The sequence below is a fragment of the Bos indicus x Bos taurus genome, chromosome 9 (assembly GCF_003369695.1).
Source record: "Bos indicus x Bos taurus breed Angus x Brahman F1 hybrid chromosome 9, Bos_hybrid_MaternalHap_v2.0, whole genome shotgun sequence".
NCBI lineage: Eukaryota > Metazoa > Chordata > Mammalia > Artiodactyla > Bovidae > Bos > Bos indicus x Bos taurus.
Genome location: NC_040084.1, coordinates 89,588,463 through 89,612,348, shown reverse-complemented (window position 1 = coordinate 89,612,348; position 23,886 = coordinate 89,588,463). Strand labels below are relative to the sequence as shown.

At 40.8% G+C, this 23,886-nt stretch overlaps 1 protein-coding gene across 13 annotated transcripts in view; it reads left to right on the top strand.

Moving 5' to 3' along the window:
- The window catches only part of SYNE1 (spectrin repeat containing nuclear envelope protein 1), a 496,771-nt gene that overhangs the window by 338,452 nt on the left and 134,433 nt on the right, over positions 1-23,886 (top strand). For 10 of the 13 annotated variants that reach the window (XM_027551881.1, XM_027551880.1, XM_027551874.1 and 7 more), the window contains 7 exons: positions 5,379-5,513; positions 6,490-6,599; positions 12,203-12,359; positions 16,220-16,351; positions 16,529-16,684; positions 17,417-17,626; positions 23,713-23,814. In XM_027551881.1, coding sequence (XP_027407682.1) covers positions 5,379-5,513; positions 6,490-6,599; positions 12,203-12,359; positions 16,220-16,351; positions 16,529-16,684; positions 17,417-17,626; positions 23,713-23,814 — 1,002 coding nt within the window. The remainder of the gene's footprint in view (positions 1-5,378; positions 5,514-6,489; positions 6,600-12,202; positions 12,360-16,219; positions 16,352-16,528; positions 16,685-17,416; positions 17,627-23,712; positions 23,815-23,886) is intronic. The other 3 variants (XM_027551873.1, XM_027551871.1, XM_027551878.1) reach the window with 1 other exon arrangement.

The following is a 23,886-nucleotide window of genomic DNA, read 5'->3' as shown; positions in this document are numbered from 1 at the left end:
AAGAGAATTCCAGGCTCGGAGAGGGGGAAGCAAGGGCAGAGGCTCCCAGGTGGGCTCCTACCTGGTTTTTCAAGGAGCCCAGCAACTGGAGTGGACTGAACAAGGTGAGAGGCTAGAGGGGTAACAAGGGCCTAGGCTGCAAAGGACCTTGTAGGCACCGTGTGAACTTTGGCTTTTACTCTGGGGAAAATGAGAAACCACTGGAGTGTTTGGGGACAGAAGCGTGACAAGACCAGATAAAACTACATGGGGGACCAGGGTGGAAGCTGAGAGACCGGTTAGGAGGTTAGAGGGGATGAGAACTTATCAGGTTGTGGATAATTAGGAAAATGAAAACTCTCGAGGAACAGAACTTGGGGAAGGAGAACTAATTAGGCCACTGGTTTCGTTTTGGACAGGCTAGGTTTAAGATGCCTATCCAGTGTCAGTCAGCTGTTGGGATTCAGCAGACAGATCTAGACTGAACTGTCAGCCTCTAGAGGTTCTCTGTTGTTGTTCGTGCCATAAGTCATGTCTTAGTTCCCCCACCAGGGATCGAACTCATACCCCTGCATTGGGAGCTCCGGGTCTTAACCCCTGGACTGAAGGGAAGTCCCTAGATGGTCTTTAAAGGCATGAGAGCCCATGAGATCACCAAGGGAGTGAGGAGAGATAAAGAGGAGCAAGCCCTGGGGCTTTCCAGTGTGAAAAGTTAGGAAGATGGGGAGGAACCCACAAAAAAAAGAGTAAGAAGGAAATACCAGTGAGGTGTGAAGAAGACCAAGATTTGGGTTTGGGAGACACTTGAGGGTAAGTGAGGTAAGATGAGAACTGGGAACTGACCACTGGATCTGGCAACACGCAGGTCTTCTATGACCCCAGCTACAACTATTTCAGTGAAATAGTGAGGGCAAAAATCACTCTGAAATGGAAGCGAGAATGGAGAGAGGAGTTAGAGAGGAAGAGGGCAGGAAACAGGGGTTTCGCTGTCATGGGAGCAAAGGAATGGAATAAGCTATAAGAAGCGGGTTAGAAGAAATTCATTCCATTTTAAGATCAGAAGAATAATGACATGTTTACAGGGGGACAGAAACAACTCAGTAGAGGAAAAATTGATGAAAAAGAAGTGAGACTGCAGCAAAAGTCTTCTTGTGTAGAAGGGAGAAAATAAGATCCAAGGGGCAGGGGAATGGTCTTGGAACCAGTGTCAGGAGGGAGGGGAGCAACTGTACTTGAGTAGAGATGCTGGCAGGGGACACAGCACAGACAGTATGGTGAGAGCTTAATGCACATTCACTGTGATTGCTTCTACTTTCTCAGTGTAATGATTTTTTTCTGGATTAAACTATGTATTTTCAGTTATTTGCTAATCATATGATTATATGATCTGGAACATCAAACCTAGCCAACAGAAAACTATTAAAAGCAATGGAATATTTTAGTAAAAAAAAAATTATTAAAAAAATTAAAATGAAATTCGTAACTTTCCTATATATAAATTAAAAGTTAGAGAAATAATATGCAATACATTTCCATCTAAAACATGAACAAAATATAAAATATATGAAATCTCAACACTTTAAAACCTGAGTGGTACCAAAACAAGTGGAAATATAGAGGTTTTATTTTTAGATAGGCGATTTCAAATTTTCCTCTGTTAAAACATGAATTAAAGTTATTCTCAATTAAAATACTAACTGTATGTTTTTGAAATGTGCCAGAATGATACCAGGTAAACCCGGAATAAGGGGTTTCCCCGGTGGCTCAGTGGTGAAGAATCCACCTGCCAATGTAGGAGACACAGAGTTGTGGGCTTGATCCCTGTTGAGAAGATTCCCTGCAGTGGGAAATGGCTACCCACTCCAGTATCCTTGCCTGGAAAATTCCATGGGCAGAGGAACCTGGCAGGCTACGGTCCGTGGAGTCACAAAGAGTCGATACGACAGAGTGACTGAGCACACACACACACACACACACACACACACACACACACGAATGCCGTGTATCAGCGAATAATCCACTCCAGCGAATCCCCTCCACCCTGGCCCAAAATTGTTTACTTCTCTATCAGTTCAGTTGCTCAGTCGAGTCCAACTCTTTGCAACCCCATGGACTGCAGCGTGTCAGGCTTCCCTGTCCATCACCGACTCCCAGAGCTTGCTCCAACTCATGTCCATCAAGTCGGTGATGCCATCCAACCATCTCATTCTCTGTTGTCCTTCTCTATGACACAGGCCTATAATACCTCTTGAATTACATGATATCTTCATTTGTAATAAATTTGTCATTTTCACACGTTATTGTTCATCCAAGGAGCAGAGAGTTCATCCTATATAAATAACAAAGTGCTTTCTAAAGAAGTGTTTTATTTAATGTTTAGCATTCTCCAATCCTCACTAATCTTCCAAGGAATGTTCCTGGCAAAAATGGTTATTCTTCTAGTATTTCCAAAATAAACAGCTTACATAGCCCCACCCAAGCAGGAGCCTGGTGGAAAATAAAAGCCACCCTATTTCCTATTCCCTAGATAGGTCAGAAAACTGTTATCAGACCTCAGAGAGTGTAATTACCATTATTTTATTCCTTAGGTCAGTACCTTCGTATCTCAAGGGGAAAGAGAATGAAATTTGATCTATTCCTTAATCATTTTTTGCTTCCTGTGGTCCAAGGGTTAGGTTTCAAAACAGTGAAATCAACCAGAGAAAAATTCATTAACTGAGAAACCAAACCTAACCACAGAGAAAATACATACTAGTCATATGCTTTTGATGCTGCTAAATTTCCTTTTTTCTAAAGCTGTGGATTCAATTAGTCAAATAGGAGTCCCTTTCTTCGAACTTGTTTTAGAATCTAACTATGTGTCTATGCATGTAAATGTGGTTAAGCCTCCCTGTAGACCTGACATTTCAATTATTATTTTCCCAAGTACAATTGGTCTCTTTCCTTGGTATGAGGAATTTGAAATCAGAGCTCTCAGTCAACTGTAGTAAACCTGCAGAGAAGGGTGAGTTAGAGCCCTGAGAAGTTTCCACGGGAGTCTCCAGGCTGGGCTGTGAAAGCAAACCTTTACTGAAGGGCAAGGCAGAGAGGAATTCACAAAAGAGTCAGCAGGTCATGGCTAAGGCCACTGTTTTGTCACCGGGTCTCTGACTAGGAACAGCTTTCAGCTTATCCCACTGACTTCTTTGGGGTCATCCTCTACAGATTCCTTTTGACTTTTGTTTCATCCTTGCCTGGAAAAGCCAGCATATCTCAGAGCTTATTCTGGGTCAATGAAGCATCCTCAGATGGGAAAACTCTGCGTCACGCAGAAATGTGTGGGCTTCGATCCTGGAGGAATGCCCGACCACCCCAAACATCCCGCCTTCAGGAAAATCACTGCTTGCCTGAAAGAGGTGCTCCTGGGAGGGTGGGGAGCCTACTGAACACTTGTCATCTATTCTGAAGATCCTGCAAAATGCAGGTAGCATGTTTTAGACCAACGGCGCTACCATTGTTCTATCTGAAGCACATTCTTCTACTGGGGAGCTGGGTCATCTTCAAGGGAAGAAAGCACCTGTGAGCTGAGGTGGTTCAGAATCCGGGAAGGAACGAAGTATAAATATGAATGGTACCTGTAGGTTTCACTGTTGCCTTCACTGCGCCTCAAGTGCGGATACCAAATGATCTCAAACATTTTAGTTTCACCATGAGATTCTATTAAGTAAGACAGAGGGAAACAGACCCCATCTATTTCTCTGTAAGAGTTAGTGTAAAATTCTGGAAAGAAAAAGAAAGGAAGGGTCCCGTGGGCAGTCAGGCGGGGTTAGCTGTTGTGGCTGAACCCCATGCTGAGGTCAGATTTTTTTTTTTTTTTTTTTGGCAGAGAACAGAGGCCAGGGGGGCAGCGGTTCAGTAGGTGCCTCCATGGAAGCACCCCCAAGAACGTTCCCTTCCTATGTGCCTGCCCCCGGCCCCTCCCTGTGCTCCAATCATACTTGCCCCTCCTCTGCTGTCCCTGAGACACCAAGTTTCTTGCCCCTCTGGCCTTTGCTCCAGTAGTTCCATAGGCCTAGAGGCCCCTACCCCATCTTTCAGTCAGTCAATATCAGCGTTAATTGCTCAGTCATGTCTGATTCTTTGTGACCCCTGTAGACTGTAGCCCGCCAGACTCCTCTGTCCATGGGATTCTCCAAAAAAGAGTACTGGAGTGGGTTGCCATGCCCTCCTCCAGGGGATTTCTCAACCCAAGAATTGAACCCAGGTTTCCTGCATTGCAAGCAGATTCTTTACCATCTGAGCCAGCAGGGAAGCCCCCGTCTTTGGCAACACACAAAACAGCTGTCACCTCTGAAGATGCCTTGCTACCCAGCCTAAGAAACTGCCCCCTACACTTTCCACCCCATTCTCTAGTTTCACATTCTTTGTCTTATCACCATCCCAGTTTATCTTATCACCATCCCAGTTTATCTTGTCTATTTATTGTCTGTCATCCCAGCAGGGCCTTTGTCTGGCTTCTGAGCCAAATAAATCCCCTCCAATTCCCACCAGTGCCCCAAACAGTGCTTGACACACAGTGGGTGCTGATAAGCGCTTAGTGAATGCATCTTACGAACACAGTGTAATTTATCCTTTGGCATATAAATGCATGTTAGTAGAAAGGTGCTCACTCAGAACTAATTCCATTCTAATACAAAATATTTTGTTTGTTGTTTAGTCCTGTCCAACTCTTTTGCAACTTATGGACCGTAGCCCACCAGGCTCCTCTGTCCATGAGATTGTCCAGGCAAGAATACCGGAGTGGGTTGCCATCTCCTTTTCTAGGGCATCTGCCTGACCTAGGGATTGATCCCACGTCTCCTACGTCTCTTGCATTGGCAGGCAGATTCTTTACCACTGAGCCACCAGGGAAGCCCATGCAGTATTTTAGGGCCTGTTAAATTCCATCGGAATAGTCTAGCAGGAATAATAAACCCCTGCCCAGGTAATAGGTAGTTACTTTGGCTTTCTCCTTTAGCCACACTCTGTCGAAGCCAGAGTGGCAACAGATGGCAGTGGAGTCTAGTCCTGGTGGGGATAGGAAAGGGAGTAAGACCTAGAGTTATATTCTTGTGGAAGAAATTCCAGAATAATGTCTGCTGACCACATCAGTCAGCTAAAAAGCCTAGCCTCGACATGGCAGTTCCCCCCCTCCCTTAATATTTCTGAGTATAATAATCTATTTATTGTTCTCCTTCCTGCAAATGCCATAATAAATTCCATGGGTTTTGTGTTACCATTTTTTTTTTAAAATGTGGTTTCACATCCAAATGGAGTCACTTTGGTTTTATTATTCAGACCACACTAAAGGAGCCATCACTCTGTTTTGGTTAAGATCTTCCTGTGGGTAGTATGACTCTTGATTTCTCCCTCATTAAAAGCAGGGGACAGCCCAGGAGAAGGAGGAGAGCGATGCTGACCTGGCTGCCACTCAGAGCCCCGGGGTTCAGGAATGGCTGGCTCAAGCTCGGAGCGCATGGACCCACCAGCGACAGAGCAGCCTCCAGCAACAAAAAGTAACGCACTTCCCGCCTCTTTTGCCTGCAGATCAGCCAAGCATGCACCTTGAGAGAAATGTTTTAGAAGGACAAGTTCCTTCTGTGCTGAAGACAGAGGGCCCTTGTATCTTCATTTTGGACAGAAGCAGAACCTGGCTGTTTCCATTTACTTGTGACCACTGGGAAAACTGGTCATTTTAAAGTCGGTTCTCTAAGAAAAGCTTAGTTTTAAAATAGTGTAACTCAATTATAATCTGCCCTCTATTTCTAGCTTGCCCCAATTTGAGTCTATTATATATAATAAAAGCCCCAAGAAGGCCTCTGAGAATTGGTAAATATGCAAAAAGTTGCATTTTTTAAAATGAAATTTGCTTTCAGCTCTCAAGTAGATGCCATCACAAAACAGGATTGCAAATTACTGCCTATGAAGCAAATGAGCTTTGATTACTCAAAGAATGACATCTTTTGATTACTCAAAGAATGACATCTCATTAGTACCTTCACTTTATGGATACGGCATATTAAAATATTTCTCAAAGAGTAGAGACGTTTTCACCAATAGTGAAAAAATAAAACTGAGTCCAGTGGTGATCCAGTTTATCAAGCAAGTGGGAAATTGAAGAGAGTTGTTGCTCTCTGTATCTCTTTCAGCTTGAACAGGGCAGTATTAGATTTTGAAAAGTGAAAGTGCATTTTGGACCACTTGGGGGCGCCATTGCCAAGCAAAATTTTCTTTTCTCTTTATTTTTACCAGCACCACCCCCCCCCCCCACAAGATTATTTAGACATTATTTTATCAAAGCCAAAGAAAGCTACAGGGGACTTGGAGGCACCTCTGAACAGTTACCTAAGCCACACCTTTTATGAATGTGCTAACTTAAAAACATACTATTGTACCAAAGTTCTCTGAGGATTTTCTAGACATACAACTGTGTTTGGAGACAATAATCATAAAGTAACAAAGATGTTTTTATTTTTCCTTTTCCTTGAGCAGGAGTTGGAACAGGAATTGGCAGAGCAGAAGAGCCTCCTCCAGTCAGTAGCCAGCCTTGGAGAGGAAATTCTAATGCAACACTCAGCTGCAGAGACCTCTGGTGGTGTTGGGTATGTTTCTTTCATTCTTTGGGGGGTTTTTTTGTTAATTCACCAGTTTGTTTTATTTCTTAGATTCCACATTTAAGTGATATCATACAGTATTTGTCTTTCTCTGTCTGACTTATTTCACTAAGCATAATACCCTCCAAGTCTATCTGTATTGCTGCAAATAGAAGCATTTTTCATTCTTTTTTATGGCTGAGTAGTTTTCCGTGTGTGTGTGTGTGTGTGTGTGTGTGTGTACACACATCACATCTTCTTTAACTATTCATCTGTTAATGGACACTTAGGTTGCTTTATCTGAACATTAAGGTACATGTATATTTTTTAATTAGAATTTATTTTCTCCAAATATATACCCAGGAGTGGAATTGCTGAGTCTATTGCAGTTCTGTTTTTAGCTTTTTGAGAAACCTCCATATTGTTTTTCATAGTGGCTACACTAATTTACATTCCCCCCAACAGTGTCCATGATTCTCTTTTCTCTGCATCCTCAGCAACATTTGCTACGTATGGTCTTTTTGATGACAGCTCTTCCAACAGGTGTGAGGTGGTGCCTCACTGTGGTTTCGCTTTACATTTCTCTGATGACAGTCTGCTATTCTCTTCTTACTGCTGTTGTCCTGACATTTGAAAAATGGTCCAGTGGTTAGGACTCCAGCTCTTACTTCCAAGGGCCTGGGTTCAATCCCTGGTCAGGGAACTAAGATCTCACATACCCTGTGGACAAAACAATAATAAAAGTAAACATCTTCCTTAAAATTTTATTTTGAACATCTTTTGAAAAAATTTAATCATTTCATTTTTACTTGTAAATCTTGTATTTTGAACATTTAGTTGAGCAGCATAACTAGTAATTACAATGGCTGACTTCCTTTTCTTTTCTGTAGCATATCTGATCAGGGATGATGCTTATTTAATAGTACATTTTTGAAAGTCAAATAATAAATGCATTATAAAACTAGATTCATGATGTTTATGACTGAATGATTTTACCTAACTGCAAAACATTTTCCTTACAAGAACTTATCTATCTTCCTCTAATATCATTCTGAAAAATAAATGTATGTGTCTTGTAAGTATCTTGACTTTTTTTTTTTTTTAATTTGATGGCACCATGAGGCTTGTGGGATCTTAGTTTCCCAACCAGGGATTGAATTTGGAAAGCCTGAGTGAAAAGCCTGGAGTCCTTTTCACTGGTCCACCAGGGAACTTTTCTTGATGATCTATTTCTATAATTTCTATATATAAAGTCATTGAGCTTTGAGCCCTGGTTTGGAGTGAGACTGAAAGTCTTACATGCAGGGAAGTAAAGTGTTGAAAGAAAATTTAAAGAAAGGGGAGAATTTTCAAGTTGAAGAGTCTGGTTTAAAAGGTAGGAAGGAAAAGAAACTGAAGCAGAGTGCAAGTGTGCCTGTGTTGAGGCAGGTCTGGGTTTTATTCTGGGTCTGCATGTGTCACCCTGGAAAAGGAACTCAACCCCGAGACTTCATTTGCTCACCAGTAGAATGAGACTAATAATTGACTGCCATCATCACAGAAAGGCTGTGAACACTGTGAAAGTCAATTGAAAAGATACATAGGAGAACTATCTTTAAAATCTAAAACATTAAAAAAAGTTTCAGCAAAACCTCTGTGTTCGTGCAGTATCAAAGGTTGAAATTTGGTAGTAGCATCCTTTGACAACCATCATGTCTCAAATAGCTTTAATCCCGTGGACTCCAGTGATCTCAGTTCTGAGCATTTGTTTGGAGGAAATGCATATTATAAAGGTGATTTTGGAAATACTATTTATAATACCATATAAAAAGACAGAAATTCCTATTAGTAAAAAAAAAAAAAGCCTAAGAAAATATTTTTGCCTATATAATCTTAACAAAAATTACGTAGCAATATCAATAACAGTTTGTGATATCAAGTAAAAAATGTGATATAAAATTGAGTGTATAGTATATGTATGGGTAAGACCCAGACTAGATGTAGATGATCAAAAGTAACTTTAGTAAGGTCAGCTTTGGGGAGAGTTTTCTTTCCTTTTCTTTTTTTTTTTTAAATTTAATTAATGCTGACATAATGTTGCTGACATATGACAAAAGTGTTGACTATATATGTCTATACATCTAGGAAAGAGGAAGATATTCAAGGGGGGGAAAAGGAATAAAAAATATTGATAACAGCTAATAGATAATCAATTTAAAAGAATAGAGATGAATAAGATTATAACATCTATAATCAGGAACTCCATAAAAATAACCCTAATACTGTAAAAATTGTGTTAAAATATAATGGAATTTTAAAAATTCTTCTGTTATGGTCACGCTTAGAAATGCTGAGAAGACCATAGCATGTAGGAGGGAGGAGGGAGGAGGGTTCAGGATGGGGAACACATGTATACCTGTGGTGGATTCATTTTGATATTTGGCAAAATTAATACAATTTGTAAAGTTTAAAAATAAAATAAAATTAATTAAAAAAAAAAATCTAAAATGAGGAACTCTGTTTCTTCCATGGTCACTAAGTCGAGACTTGCTGCCACTCTGCCTTTCCTGTTTCTGCTTCTTCTAAGATGTTTACTCACCCCTCATGGTTTTCTGAATATTTTTACCAAACTCTATTTTTACAAAGAACCCGTCCACACGTTGCTTCCTCCTCATACGTAGAGTCATGAAAAGCAGCTGTAAGAACCTTCAGCAGCTTTCTTGCCATATTTTTTTTTTCTTTCCTTGGCCTTTAGCTTTGGAAAGGGCCCAGATGAAAGACAAACAACTATAAATTGCTCTTTCAAATCTAAGACTATTTTAAAGAGAAATCTGCGGTTCAGTACTGGCTCTCTGTGTAAGATTTAGTCTAAAGACTGCTTATAAATTCTTTAATTTTTATGCAAATTCTTTAGAAAAATCTTTAAATCTAGTTGATTACAGTTCAGTCATGCCTTTCAAGCCTCGGGTAAATATACCAAGCAAACAAACAAACATAAATTGAATAATACCCAGAAGCTAAAAGAAAAACATGTATATATTTTTAAAAGAACAGAACAACATTTGTGGAGAAAAGAGTATATATTCAGCCTTCAACTTATTAGCTGATTTTCTAAGACTATCAACTGTGAATTGGTTTATGTAAAAATCCCTTTGGGAGCGGCGTGACTTGCTTCATGGTTACTGATTCATTGAATAAAGAAATACTTTGTGATGTGGGACTTCCCTGGTGGCTCAGTTGGTAAAGAATCTGCCTGCAATGCAGGAGACCCAGGTTTGTTTCCTGGGTCGGGAAGATCCCCTGGAGAAGAGAATGGCAACCCACTCCAGTACTCTTGCCTGGAGAATCCCATGGGCAGAGGAGCCTGGTGGGCTACAGTCCACGGGGTCGCAAGAGTCGGACACAACTGAGCAAGTAAATCATCTCCACCACCACTTTGTGATGTACTGGAGAATTGAAGGGTACTTCCAAGAGTACTAAGGAAATTCAACTGGAAATTAATCAATAAAAATATCAAAGGAAAGGGAGGATATTTTCTATGAAAAGAAAAGCTTGTTCTAATTTAAAACTGATCTGCTTGTGGCATTTTATGTGTCAGTGATTGAATATAAGACTATATAGATATTAAATATCCTCTGGTTTCAAATACTAAATTGTTATATAAACATGAATGAATTTAAAGTGTTACGATAGTCTACCATCTCAAAAGAACACAATAAAGAAATGTAATTTCAGAAGAATTTTTGAAAGTGATTTTTATTTAATTATTTATTTTTGGCTGTGATGGGTCTCTGTTGCTGCTTGGGCTTTCCTCTAGTTGCAGCGAGCAGGGGCTCCTCTCTAGTTTCTGTGCGTAGGCTTCTCACTGCGGTGGCTTCTCTCGTGGTTCCTGGGCTCTAGAGCAATAGTTGTGGCTCATGGGCTTAGTTGGCCCATGGGCTTAGTTAGTCCATGGGCTTAGTTAGTCCATGGGCTTAGTTAGTCCATGGGCTTAGTTAGTCCATGGGCTTAGTTGGCCCATGGGCTTAGTTAGTCCATGGCATGTGGGATCTTCCCAGACCAAGGATTGAACCCCCGTCTCCTGCATTGGCAGGCGGATTCTTTACCACTGAGCCACCAGGGAAAAGAATTTTAAAGCTTTTTTTATTTTAAAAGATTTTTATAAAGCAGCAAATCCAGAGACTAATATAACCAACAAAATTAGAAGTATCAGTTTTATTTTTTAACTTAGTATTACTTTTTTAGATCAATGCATGTTGATACATATAAATCTAGTTTTTTCATTTTAACTGCTTCAGAGTATTTTATCTTGTGATAATAACAACTCACCTGTTTTTTTCTTGATGGGCCTTTACACTATTGCCTTTTTTTTTTTTTTGCTTTTCCTGGCATTTTTTATTTTAATTTTTGATCATTTCCTGCGACCTGTTGGACCTTAGTTCCCCCCAGGGATGAAGCCTGCACCCCCTGTAGTGGAAGCACAGAGTCTTAACCACTGGAGTGCCAGGGAAGTCCTTACTAGTACTGCTGAACTTAACTTTCTCACATCTCTTTAAGTGTGTAGGTGAGAAAGATTCTCTAAGATACATCCTAGAAGTAGAACTCTTGCCTCATAGCCTTATAGATCCTTTTTTAAGGCTTTCCTCAACAAACTTACTTGAAGAAACCATTGCATTCAATACTTAATCTGAAATGAGTTGGCTTTGGTGTAGCGTGTAATATTCTGCCAATAAGGTTTTTATTTTTTTTCCTTCAACTGATCAAAAGTTTCCATCAAAATAACAATTACTCTCTAGCATAATACGGCTTTTGGATGACATGATTCTAGTTAGGACTTCAAAACCCCTACATACAAACTAGGACCTACTGAGTCTAGAGTCTCCCAGGTTCTTATCATTGCCATTACCATCAGCGTCAGGCCCCCCTGATTTAGTGGCTGTTTTTATCAGATAGGGTCAGAGGCATTATTCGTCTCTTCTCTAAATTTAATTTCCATACTTCTGTATGGTAAGTACGACCTTCATTTTAAAGATGAGACAGCTGGGGCTCTGAGAAATGAAGCAAATTGCTCAAAGTTACAGATCTAACATTCTGTAATGGAACCCTGATCTGTCTCACCTCCAAACCCACAGTCATCACAGAGGCCACACTGTTGCCTCTTTAAGGATGATACTGCCGTGCCTTCCTTCCACCTTCTGTGCTCCTGCTCCATGTCCTGAAACCTGGTCTGTAGTATTTTCTTTAGACTCAGGGTAAAAACTCTCAATAGACTAGGCAATATTGTTAGGGTTTTTAAATTTATGGGCTCTTTGTCAAAGGCTACTGCTCTGATCATATGCTATCATATCATATTCTAAAAGTTACAATTATTTTTATCTTTAATGCTGAGCTATTTTCAGTTTTTTTTTAAATTTATTGTCCTTATGGTTCAATTTTAAGATCAGTAAGAATATACTTGTTTTACTATTAGTCTCAAGTTTTCCATTTTAATTTATATTTTTAAAGTGTAAGCCAACGTCTGAGATAACCTGGTTCCAATTGTAGAGGCCAGATCTAGTGCATGTAATAAATTACCTAGAACTTATTGCCTTTTTATGCACATTGTAAACTTAGATTATTTATTCTTCTAATAGCGAAAAACCTGATGTGTTATCCCAGGAGTTGGGGATGGAAGGGGAGAAATCACCTGCTGAAGACCAGATGAGAATGAAATGGGAAAGCCTACATCAAGAATTTAGCACCAAGCAGAAACTACTTCAGAATGTTCTGGAGCAGGAACAAGAGCAAATGGTACTGAACATTTTGCTTTTCCATATTAACTAACAGAGAAGATTTGCAGCTTATGCTATGGGAATGAATGTAACTGCAGCAATCCATATTTCATTATCAGTTCAAAAAGAAGACAGAAAACAAACAACTCATCCTACACTCTTAACAAGCCTGTTTCACATATCCCTTTATAATTGTATATTTATATGTAGACATTTATGTGACTGCTAGATACTGTTCTCAGAGAAGATTAATATCTGATGACTCATTAGCAGAAACCATTAAATATCAATGCCCCGCCTCCGCTTTTGTTTCCCACAGCTTTGAAAACTAAGGATATACACATCCAGGCCAGAAGAAATGTTACAAATCTGTCAGTAAATTATCATGTTATCTTATTTTCCATTGCTACTTCCAGTATTTAATCATTTCAGAAGATCTTAATGGGAAACATACTGGGACCTCTGTGGAGCTAAAGGAAGGGAATTCAGAGTCAGTTACAGTGGTCACCGACCCTCTATAGGCCGGTTCCCAAGATGGGCGGGTCCTTGTGTGATGCTGGACTTGATTCCACCAAGCAAACCAAATCCAGTGGAATTAAGTATAGCAACACAAGGTTCCAGATAGATAACAGCTATTAGTTCACCCTAAGCAGAAGCCAGAGAACAGCAGAGAGTCAGAGGAATCCACCCCTTAAAAATCTAATAGGGGAAGGCTATGATGCTCACCACACCTGTGGTACAGTAAGGCGGTGAAGATAGAAGCCTTGTCCCAGATCCCAGGTCAGCTCTGCACTGGCCACTCCCCAGTGGTGGCATCATCAGAGTACATTCTAGGACCTTTACTGGCAATCTTGGGAGCTGCTGTTGTCACTGATCTGGCCAGGATTAGCTTAGGAGCTGGGAGAGACTGAGCTGGGGAGAGAAAGGCTATCAGTAGTTACAGAGCACCAGAAGAGGGGAAGGCAGGAGGTGATGAAGCAGGAACTCGGACAGGTGCACCTTGCTCCATTGACCTGCAGGGGGCCGGTCTAGAGGTCAGAATGTGTCCCCCACATCTGCTGGGAACCCTGTATAAATCCTACAGAGCCATTCATTTCTGTTTCCTTTTACAAAATTTTGGGCATTTCATACCTTCTCACTCCCTGTCCAGGAGTCTTCTTTGCTACCATCTACAGGAATGTCTTGCCTGGAGAATTCCATGTACAGAGGAACCTGATGGGCTACAGTCCATGGGGTCACAAAGAGTCAGACATGACTGAATGACTAACACCTTCACAGGAATGTCACCAGCTCTGGTCCTGGGGAGTAGGAAGCCCTCCCTTCCCAGAGGCCATTGTCCTAGAGACAGACTCCACCTGGCACACAGGTCCCTGTACCTTTTGCCTGGACTTGCTACCTCTCTTTGAAAGAACGCTTCTTCACACCCCCGATCAAACATTGCTCAGAGTCATGGCTTGAGTTCCCAGTTTCTGATACAGTTCTCCTGGGCTTTACAGCGCTATGCATGTTGTAGGATTTCCCCTTTCCTTTGTTTATGAGGAACACTACAGTCCTGCATCTGGGACTGCAGCCTTTTCTGGTTTTTCTAAGTCAAGTAAAAGTGTTGGTCACTCAGTCGTGTCCAACTCTTTGTGACCCCATGGACTGCAGCCCACCAGGCGCCTCTGCACATGGGATTTTCCAGGCAAGAACACTGAAGTAGATTGTCGTAGCCTCCTCTAGAGGTCTTATGGACCTTGGAATTGAACCCATGTCTCCTGCATTGGCAGATAGGTTTTTTACCACTAGCACCAACTGGGAAGCCCAGAATAAAAACCGGGGACCCTGTGGCTGCGTGGGCTGGGAAATGAGACTGGGCATCCTGCATGGCAGGCAAGAATTCTATCACTGAACCACCCATACACCCAAATCTTGGGAAGATTAGAAGATTCCTCAGGGTCTCATGACTAAGAAGAGGCAGATCTGGGATGGGGACATAGGTGTGTTTAACTCCAAACTTCCTCCTTTCTCACATTACCTTGCTGGCAGTTTGTACACTGGATGGTGTAGTACTATTCTCAATTGTAAAAGCAGGCACTTTTATTTATTTACTTTTTCTGGCCTCATGTAGACTAGGTTGAAAGGCATCTCCCTCTCTCAGAGCATTGTTTCTTTGCTCACCTTCACTGCATTTAGCATCTCTGTGCAGAACACCCCACCTGGCTTCAGGATGAGGTATGACTTCCTGCTCCTAGGTACTGTAACACAACTAAGAAACTGTGTTCTACATTTCTGAAAAATTAAGCAGCCAGGGAGCCTCCATAAGCAGGGATTAAAAAGGAAACAAAATTTATTAAAAAGTGGGAAGCAGCTGTAGGGGTGATGTGGAATTTAAGACAGTGGATTACAGAGAGATGTTGGGTGGTGGGCATTCCAGCCACAGTGGGGAATGAAGCTGGTGTGTTTAGAGGATAATGAGTAATCAAGCTGAAAAGTAAGATGAGGATGCTGCTGCTGCTGCTAAGTCGCTTCAGTCATGTCCGACTCTGTGCGACCCCTTAGACGGCAACCCACCAGGCTTCTCTGTCCATGGGATTCTCCAGGCAAGAACACTGGAGTGGGTTGCCATTTCCTCCTCCAATGCATGAAAGTGAAAAGTCAAAGTGAAGTCGCTCAGTCGTGTCCGACTCTTAGCCACCCCATGGACTGCAGCCTACCATGATCCTCCGTCCATGGGATTTTCCAGGCAAGAGTACTGGAGTGGGTGCCATTGCCTTCTCCAAGATGAGGATGAGATGATCTAAAAAACTATAGGGTGCTGAGTTTGATTGGAAACATCATTTAAGAGTTTGAGTGCTAGGTCATAGCAGGGTCCTTACTGGGGTGACATTATGCTCTTTCGCTTCAGTTATGTCCAACTCTTTGTGACTCCATGGACTGTAGCCCACCACGCTCCTCTGTCCATGGGATTATCCTGGCAGGAGTACTGGAATGGGTAGTCATTCCCTTCTCCAGGGCATCTTCCCAACCCAGGGATCATCTGAGCCACCAGGGAAGCCACCTAGAGTTTAGGGGGAAAGTAAAGGAATCATGACAGCCAAGGGATCAATCTAGTTACAGTACTTCGGGTGGATTCTTTTATCATGCATGTGTGCGTGCGTGCGTGCTGAGTCACTTCAGTTGTGTCTGACTGTTTGTGACCCTATGGACGATAGCACACCAGGCTTCTCTTTCCAAGGAATTCTCCAGGCAATAATACTGGAGTGGGTTGCCATGCCCCTCTCCAGCGGATCTTCCTGACACAGGGATTGAACACAGCATCTTATGTCTACTGTACTGTCAAATGGGGTTTTTTTAACCACTAGTGCCACCTGGAGAGCCCCTAGTTATCATAAGCAGTGTTAAAACCAGGGCTTCCCAGGTGGCTCAGTGCTAAAGAACCCACCGGCCAATGCAAGAGACCCAGGTTCGATCCCTGGGTCGAGAAGATCCCCTGGAGAAGAGAATGGCAACCCACTCCAGTATTCATGCCTGGAGAATCCGACAGACAGAGGAGTCTGGCAGGCTGCACTCCATCAGGTTGCAAAAGAGTCAGACACAACTGATCGACTAAAACAAGAAGTGTTAAAACCAAGATAAGTTGAGAGGAAGGCTATAATGAGAATTCAGGCAGTTTCCCCACTGTTTTCTTTCCTTTTTTGGTCCGTCACGGGAAACATTGCCACTGCTGAATCTGGTTGCCATGTTGAGTGGACATAGTGTGTTGGAGAGGTCGTCTTTCTCTAGCAGAGGTTTCCATAAACACAGTTGTTCCAGCATCTGTTGCAGTGTGCATGTCTAAATGAGAACACCTGGACAGAGTATGTCTGGTCCTAAAGAAGCTCTCCTGTCTGCCTCCAGCTCTACAGCAGACCCAATCGGCTCCTGTCTGGCGTGCCACTGTACAAAGGCGACGGGCAGGCCCAGGATAAATCTGCAGTGACGTCTTTGCTGGATGGATTGAACCAGGTCTTCGAGGAGGTTTCATCCCAGGTGGGGCTGTGTGCTTGGTGTGTGGATCTGGGACCCCATGAGGTTCCTCATCCCCTGAGCTGAGCTGTTGAGACTGGAAAGGCAGAGCCCCTGGACCCCTGCATCTCATCCTGGTATCTTTCTTTGACTCCTCAAAATGCTCTATTGACTTCTTTGTCCTTCCCTTTTGTTTCTCAGGGTGGAGGGACAAAGAAGCAGAACATTGACTTGGAGCAGAAGTTGTATGATGGGGTCTCGGCCACCTCTACCTGGCTGGATGATGTAGAGGAACGGTTATTTGTTGCCACAGCCCTTTTACCAGAAGAGACAGAAACTTGCATCTTTAACCAAGAGGTAAGCGTGGCAGCTTGTGTCTGCAGGTATGTTACAAAGCACTTAAAATGCTGACATTGGATAATTAACGTTATGTATAAAGAAGGTGAAGCATAAAACAGTTCTACTAAGGTACAAATGTGTATTTCCAAGCAGCGTAGAGCAGAAAAGAATTGCCTAAGTAGAACAAGCTCTGAAAGATACTTAGTTTTTGTATTTTTGTTTTTTGATTCACGATTAAATTTTTTTACAGTGTTGTATTGGTTTTTGCCCTACAACAATGCAAATCAATCATAATTATACATATATCCCCTCCCTCATAGGCTTTGAACCTTTATCCTTTTTTTTGTGTATGTAGGAGGCGGAAAACACTGAAGAGTCTGTAGAAGCCTTGTTCTATATCGCAAATATTCTATGATATAGAAATATATGAATTATATATATAAATATATTTGAAAAACAGACTAAAAATAATAATTATGAATTTCTAAATAGCACTTTAGAAAACTCATATTTTCACCAAATATTAATATTATATTTTATTATTAGTGAATGATATAAAGTTTCTGAGAAAAATCTCTCCAGCAGTAACTTGCCTAATGTTTATAGAAGTGTATGAAAGTGGTCCCATCTTGCCTTGGATATAATTATCACTGAATAGTAAGAGAAATGTAATGGGCTGTCTTTGAAGAAATGATTCATATATAAATTCATAGATCTAAACATTGACATGTACTTTCTTATCAATCCCAGACTCTTGCCAAAGATATTAAGGAAATGTCCGAAGAAATGGATAAGAACAAGAACTTGTTTTCCCAAGCCTTTCCGGAGAATGGTGATAACCGAGATGTTATTGAAGACACTTTGGGTTGTCTCTTGGGCAGGTTATCTTTGCTAGACTCAGTAGTAAATCAGCGATGTCATCAGATGAAGGAAAGACTTCAGCAGATACTAAATTTCCAGGTAAGGCATTATCAAGAGGTGTTTCACCATCTTCCAGCTACATTCAACAATAAACAGGATCTTACTGAGATATGATCTAGACCTACTTTTTTTCAAAGGTACAAAATGCATGACCATTACAGAAAAACAATTCAAGGAATTCAAGATTGAATTCAAGGAACAGAAAACAAAATGTTTTATGCTTTTCATTGAGGAAACTAGCCAATCAGACTGAGGACTGAATAGAACTTTAAATTCAACCAGTAAAAACCATATTTCTGGCACATTATAATGCTAATTTCCAGTTGATGTTCAGTTCTTTTCAGTTCAGTCATTCAGTCGTGTCTGACTCTTGGTGACCCCATGGATTGTAGCATGCCAGGCTTCCCTGTCCATCACCAACTCCCAGAGCTTATTCAAACTCATGTCCGTAGAGTTGGTGATGCCATCCAACCATCTCATAAGACCAAAGAAGCATACAGGAAGTGCTGTAACACAGAATCAACCCTAGATACATAATACCGGTGGGGGCCACTGAAAGTGGCCGTGCCCTGATTACTTCTATCTGTGTTAAAAATGCATTCTGTTACTTCCCAGTCTTCGCTCCATAGACCTACTGTCTTTTAGCCCCAGACTGGAGTTTCACTACCAACTGAGTAATTGTGTGCTTAAGCGACTTTTCTTAGGACTACGAACTTCAACAAATGCAAAAGCCACTGATAAACTTTAGGGTTGATTTTCATTTCTAATAAAAAGCATCTTTGAGGAATAATCAAGGCTTAATTGAACTTTATTTTTAGCAAACATAGAAGATTTATAAAATAGATTTATGCAATACATGTATTGAGAGCCAAGCATTTGATATTAAATTTTGATTTTCAGGAAAAAAAGTACTATAAAATGTCAAGTAAATCTACCATTAGCCAGGAACTGGAATTTTCTAGATATCCATCTAGAGGGACAAATTATCCCTGCCTTCCTGCAGTTTGCCTTCTTAAATCTGTAAACATTTGTAGGCATTTATGTATCATTATTCTATTCACAAAAAAATTTGCATGTGTATTACTGACATAATAATAGTATGATAGTTTTATCACCTGATGCAGTATAACCTTAGCTCCTTCTCTAACTTAACTGTCCTCAACTATTAAATCATGTCCATATTAACTGCCTTTTAGGGCTTTGTGTAGATAAAATGAGTTAAAATGTGTCAAATACTTTGCAAAGTATCTGAAACATAGTAAACACTCAGCATGTTTTATTACCATGTTGCTGTTAATAGTAGTACTTATGATACTAGGTACAGATCTGAAACCAATGAAAAAGTTAAATATTTGTCCAAGTTTATCTGCTGCTAAGTCGCTTCAGTTGTGTTCGACTCTGTGTGACCCCATGGATGGCAGTCCACTGGGGTTACCCCTGTCCCTGGGATTCTTCAGGCAAGAACACTGGAGTGGGTTGCCATTTCCTTTTCCAATGCATGGAAGTGAAAAGTGAAAGTGATGTCGCTCAGTTGTGTCTGACTCTTAGTGACCCCATGGACTGCAGCCTACCAGGCTCCTCCGTCCATGGGATTTTCCAGGCAAGAGTACTGGAGTGGGTTGCCATTGCCTCAAGTTTATCTAACCATTGAGAATTAAAACCAGGATTTGACTCAGAGATTATTTGTGTATTTTATATTGTTAGGGTGATGGCAAGGGAGATGGAGAAGAGAAAACCTAGTCAAGATATATTTGGAAGGCAAGATGAGTAGGGGAGCATTTGTTGATTGTTTGGATCTGGGGGAACATGGGAAAGGGGGACAACTGAGGAACTCCAGGGTTGGGGGAGGGTGGGCACTGGCCAACAGTGAGGACAGGTGGGAGCAGTGCTCTTGACCATTGGGCAGGACTGGGTTGCTGGCAGGACCACTGCTGGGGCAACCCTATCAGGTAGAATGAAGATACTCAGGTGAATCATCTCAAATCTGTGGCTTAGAAAAATGACCTGCATTGGATCATTGCATCTGTATCCCTTGTGTTGTATAGTATACAGAAAGGAAGGAACATTTCCCTTGGAATCTGAAAACCTGGCATTGATTCTTTGAGTACTTTGTCTTGAATGCAAGATCTGATTGCATGTACGTGTACACAGTGCATGTCTAAAATCAGCGAAACTGGTGTGCAACTTATAGAAACTTGTTTCATTATTCTAAAATTCCTCTTGCATAAAAGAACGCACTGAGTTTTAACAGCTTTCTAGTCTATTGGCCATGACTGAGGTGGGTTAAAAGTGCAAATGGATATATCCCTAGGGCCCATGTTTCCCTTTTTCAAATTGCATTCACTGTGTCTTTGGTACTTTTAAATAGTTCCTGGTAATCACAGACACAGTAAAAGATGAACTAAGTGAATACTCTGGAACTTATTTTGGGTAGAGGACCAAGAGAAGAACAAGTCATCTTGAAATTCTGTTTCAATCACCTTCTCCATTTTTCTTCTGCCAACGAGTTTCTACTTGTTGGTGGCCAGCTCACAAACAAACACTGGTGTTTCAAAATGTTTGTGCTCCAATTTAATTGGGAGAAAGACTTCGAATGTTAATATAATTAAAAGTCAAGTTGTGCGTGTGTGCTTAGATGCTAAGTCATGTCCAACTCTGAGACCCCATGGACTACAGCTCCTCAGTCCATGGAATTTTCCAGGCAAGAATAATGGAGTGGGTTGCTGTTTCCTTCTCCAGAGGATCCTCCCGATTTGAGGATCGAGTCCACATCCCCTTATTTGGCAGGCAGATTCTTTACCATTGAGCCACATGGGAAGCCAAAAGACCAGTCTCAAGTCATTTTATTTTACTTTGCACTGAGCACCTGATACACTATCACCATTCAGTGCTTATTGGAGCTGTAGCCTTGATTTCCCAGTTAACTTTTGAGCATTAGCTTTTGCAAGACTGCTAGTATTACCTTATACCCAACAGACAATCTGAAAGAATGGGTAGGTGTTATGTAGATATATGTTATCTACAAGTAATCACAGTTATTTATCACCTCTTATATATTTTAAAAGCTTTTTTGTGGACTTAAACCAAAATACATTTTCTGGACACTTTTATAAATGAATATTTCAAGTTAGTTAAAAAGAAAAATATGAAAAGAATTTCTTATTAAATGATCAGGGCAGTACAAATGCTTTTAAAATTCGAGACTTTCTTTGGATCTGTTTCTTAAACAGCTAGAAGGCTGCCTTTTCATGCTCTCCAAGTAATTCCAGTAACTGTAGGAAAACAATTGTGATGTCTATTATATGTGTAGTATATAGATACCTTAATTACCTGCTATATCACAATTGTAGGGCTTCCCAGGTGGCTCTGTGGTACAGAATCCCCCTACCAATGCAGGAGATGCAGGAGACCATGTTTGATCCTTGGTTCAGGAAGATCCCTTGGCATAGGAAATGGCAACCCATTCCAGTATTCTTGTCTGGAAAATTCCATGGAAAGAGGAGATTTGCAGGCTATAGTCCATGCGGCCACAAAGAGTTGAACATGACTGAGCAACTGAACACACATCACAAGTGTGGTATTAAGAAATGGTTAAAGCCTTTGGATTTTTATTTTTAATAAAATATGAACATCCATGTGGCTATAAGCACCTCTTAAAGTCTTTTATTTTTGTAAATAATTATTTTGTATTATAACACAAATTATTTTTCAATCTTAAATAGAATATGTTTATGATCAAACTATTCTATCCAGACAATTTGTTGTTGATTAGTCACTAATTCATGTCTGACTCTTTTCGACACCATCAACTGTAGCCCTCCAGGCTTCTTTGTCTGCAGCATTCCCCAGGCAAGAATACTGGAGTGGGTTGCCATTTCCTTCTCTTAAAGTCTTTTATTTAGCGACTTCCTTGGTGGTCCAGTGAACAAGACTCCAGACTCCCAATGTAGCAGGCATGGGTTCAGGGAACTAACATCCCACATACCACATAGCATGGCCAAAAAATAAATAAATAAGATAAAATAAGGTCTTTTATTTAGTAACCTTTAAATCAGCCCTGTTCTCTGCTTTACTGTCTGCTTGGCTAATCTCTTCTAGTAATTATTGCAGCTTTCAGAAATGTGAACTTTCTTCTCTGTTACCTGGAGGAAAATATGTTAGCAAGACAGAAAATATGCTCTTAAAAATGTGAAATTGATGTACAGATAATACAAACACCCTCTTCATTTCTTGACTCCTGTTATTTGTACTTATCTTCTCATTTAGAGTAACTGAACTAATGTTTTTCTAACATGCATGTAGGTAACAGGAACTTGATTTCTTTTGAATCTGTTCAAGTGAATGAGAACATCTCTTCTTGTGCATGCAAACAGATAACTGTGTCATGGTTCTAATGGCCCATGTGAGCTGGCCCTCAACACTGCTGAATGACACAAGCATTACCATAACTCATAAGCACAACCCTTGTTTCTGGCAGCATTTCTTCAGTGCTTTTGTTACAGTTTCTCATTTAGTCTGCAGCTAGGCTTGCAGATAGGTTTGAGTGTTGGTTTGGGCTTCCCTGATAGCTCATCTGCCTTCAATGCATGAGACCCCAGTTCAATTCCTGGGTCAGGAAGGTCCGCTGGAGAAGGGACAGGCTGCCCACTTCAGTATTCTTGGACTTCCCTTGTGACTCAGCTGGTAAAGAATCTGCCTGCAAAGCGGGAAACCTGGGTTCAATCCCTGGGTTGGGAAGATCCCCTGGAGAAGGGAAAGGCTACCCACTCCAGTATTCTGGCCTGGAGAATTCCATGGACTGTATAGTCCATGGGGTCATGAAGAGTCGGACACTGAGCAGCTTTCACTTTGAGATAATTATTGCCTCTTAGGGGTGGGGGAGCCTGGTGGGCTGCCATCTATGGGGTTGCACAGAGTCAGACTTAGCAGGATAGTATAGCTTTTCTCCTCCATTGGAGAAGGAAATGGCAGCCCACTCCAGTTTTCTTGCCTGGAGAATCCCAGGGACGGGGGAGCCTGGTGGGCTGCCGTCTATGGGGTCACACAGAGTCGGACACGACTGAAGTGACTTAGCAGCATAGCTTTTCTCTAAATATCATGTTCAGTTTCTTTACTTTTCTTTCTTTTTTTTTTTAAACTGCATAATTCACCTACTAATTTGCTTTAGCCTTGCATTTTGTATTGTAATGCTTCCATGTATCCTTAACGCCTTTCTTCCTTGGTGTGATTATCATTCTCCTGAGACAGAATTTTTGCATCTTGGTGACATATGCACATGCTGTCAGTTCCCAGTGGAGAAAATGTGATGAGCTGAGCTTCACACTATGATGAGCAACCAGACCATCAGAGACATTTTTAACTAATAAAAAATAGAATATATTTGTTGATATTTCAGGAGAAAAATGTAAAAATGTATAATTCATATTTTTTCCAGTTTATTATTCCTTTTAGAACTGAGTGTCAAAATTCTGATAGTTACCTCCTTTCTGTACAAAGTTAACTCAAGATAAGCATATTTGGTCATTTAAATGAGTAATATTTATGAATAGGCTTAGCTAAGAGCTTTTTGTGTTGTCTTTTCATATGTCTTTGGCCACTGTAAATAATGCATATTTTCTAAACTTTTGGATGGCTTTTAATAAGCTTGTGCAAATTCTTTGAAAATAGGAGGAAGAAGGAAGTGAGGGCAGAGAGGGAAGGAGAGGAAAAAGGAAAAACGGGATCATAATTATTCTTAAGAATAATATTTTTCCCCCAAACAAGAAAACATCTACATGTAGAGGTCTTTAGTGCAATGCTTCTGCTGCCATATTTCTGTTTAAATGTGCTCACTTATTACAGAAATAACAAGATTAAAGTTACCAGTATTATTTTTTATTTGTAAACTTTGTCTTCTTCATCTGTGTTGAGTTGGAAATGCTTTGTAAAATTCTTCAAAAGTCAGTTTCAGCACTTGTATAAATTGTTACCAGTTCCTTTTATCTTCCCATAAGATAATGTTGTTTCTTCTGGAAACAATTCAATTCCTACAGCTATATATTATTTCTGAGAATGTGTGTTATATTTATAACCATTTTAAGTTTCCCATTACTCATATTAAGTCTTCCTATTGCTTTCCTCCTTAGAATGATCTGAAGGTGCTAGTTACATCACTGGCTGACCACAAATACATCATTCTGCAGAAGCTGGCGAAAATGTTTGAACAACCTGTGGCAGAGCAAATAGAGGTATTTACGGCTGCAGCTTTTTCCATAAGAGCAAGCACAATGAGTGTATCTGGTTTACTGTGAAATTCTGTA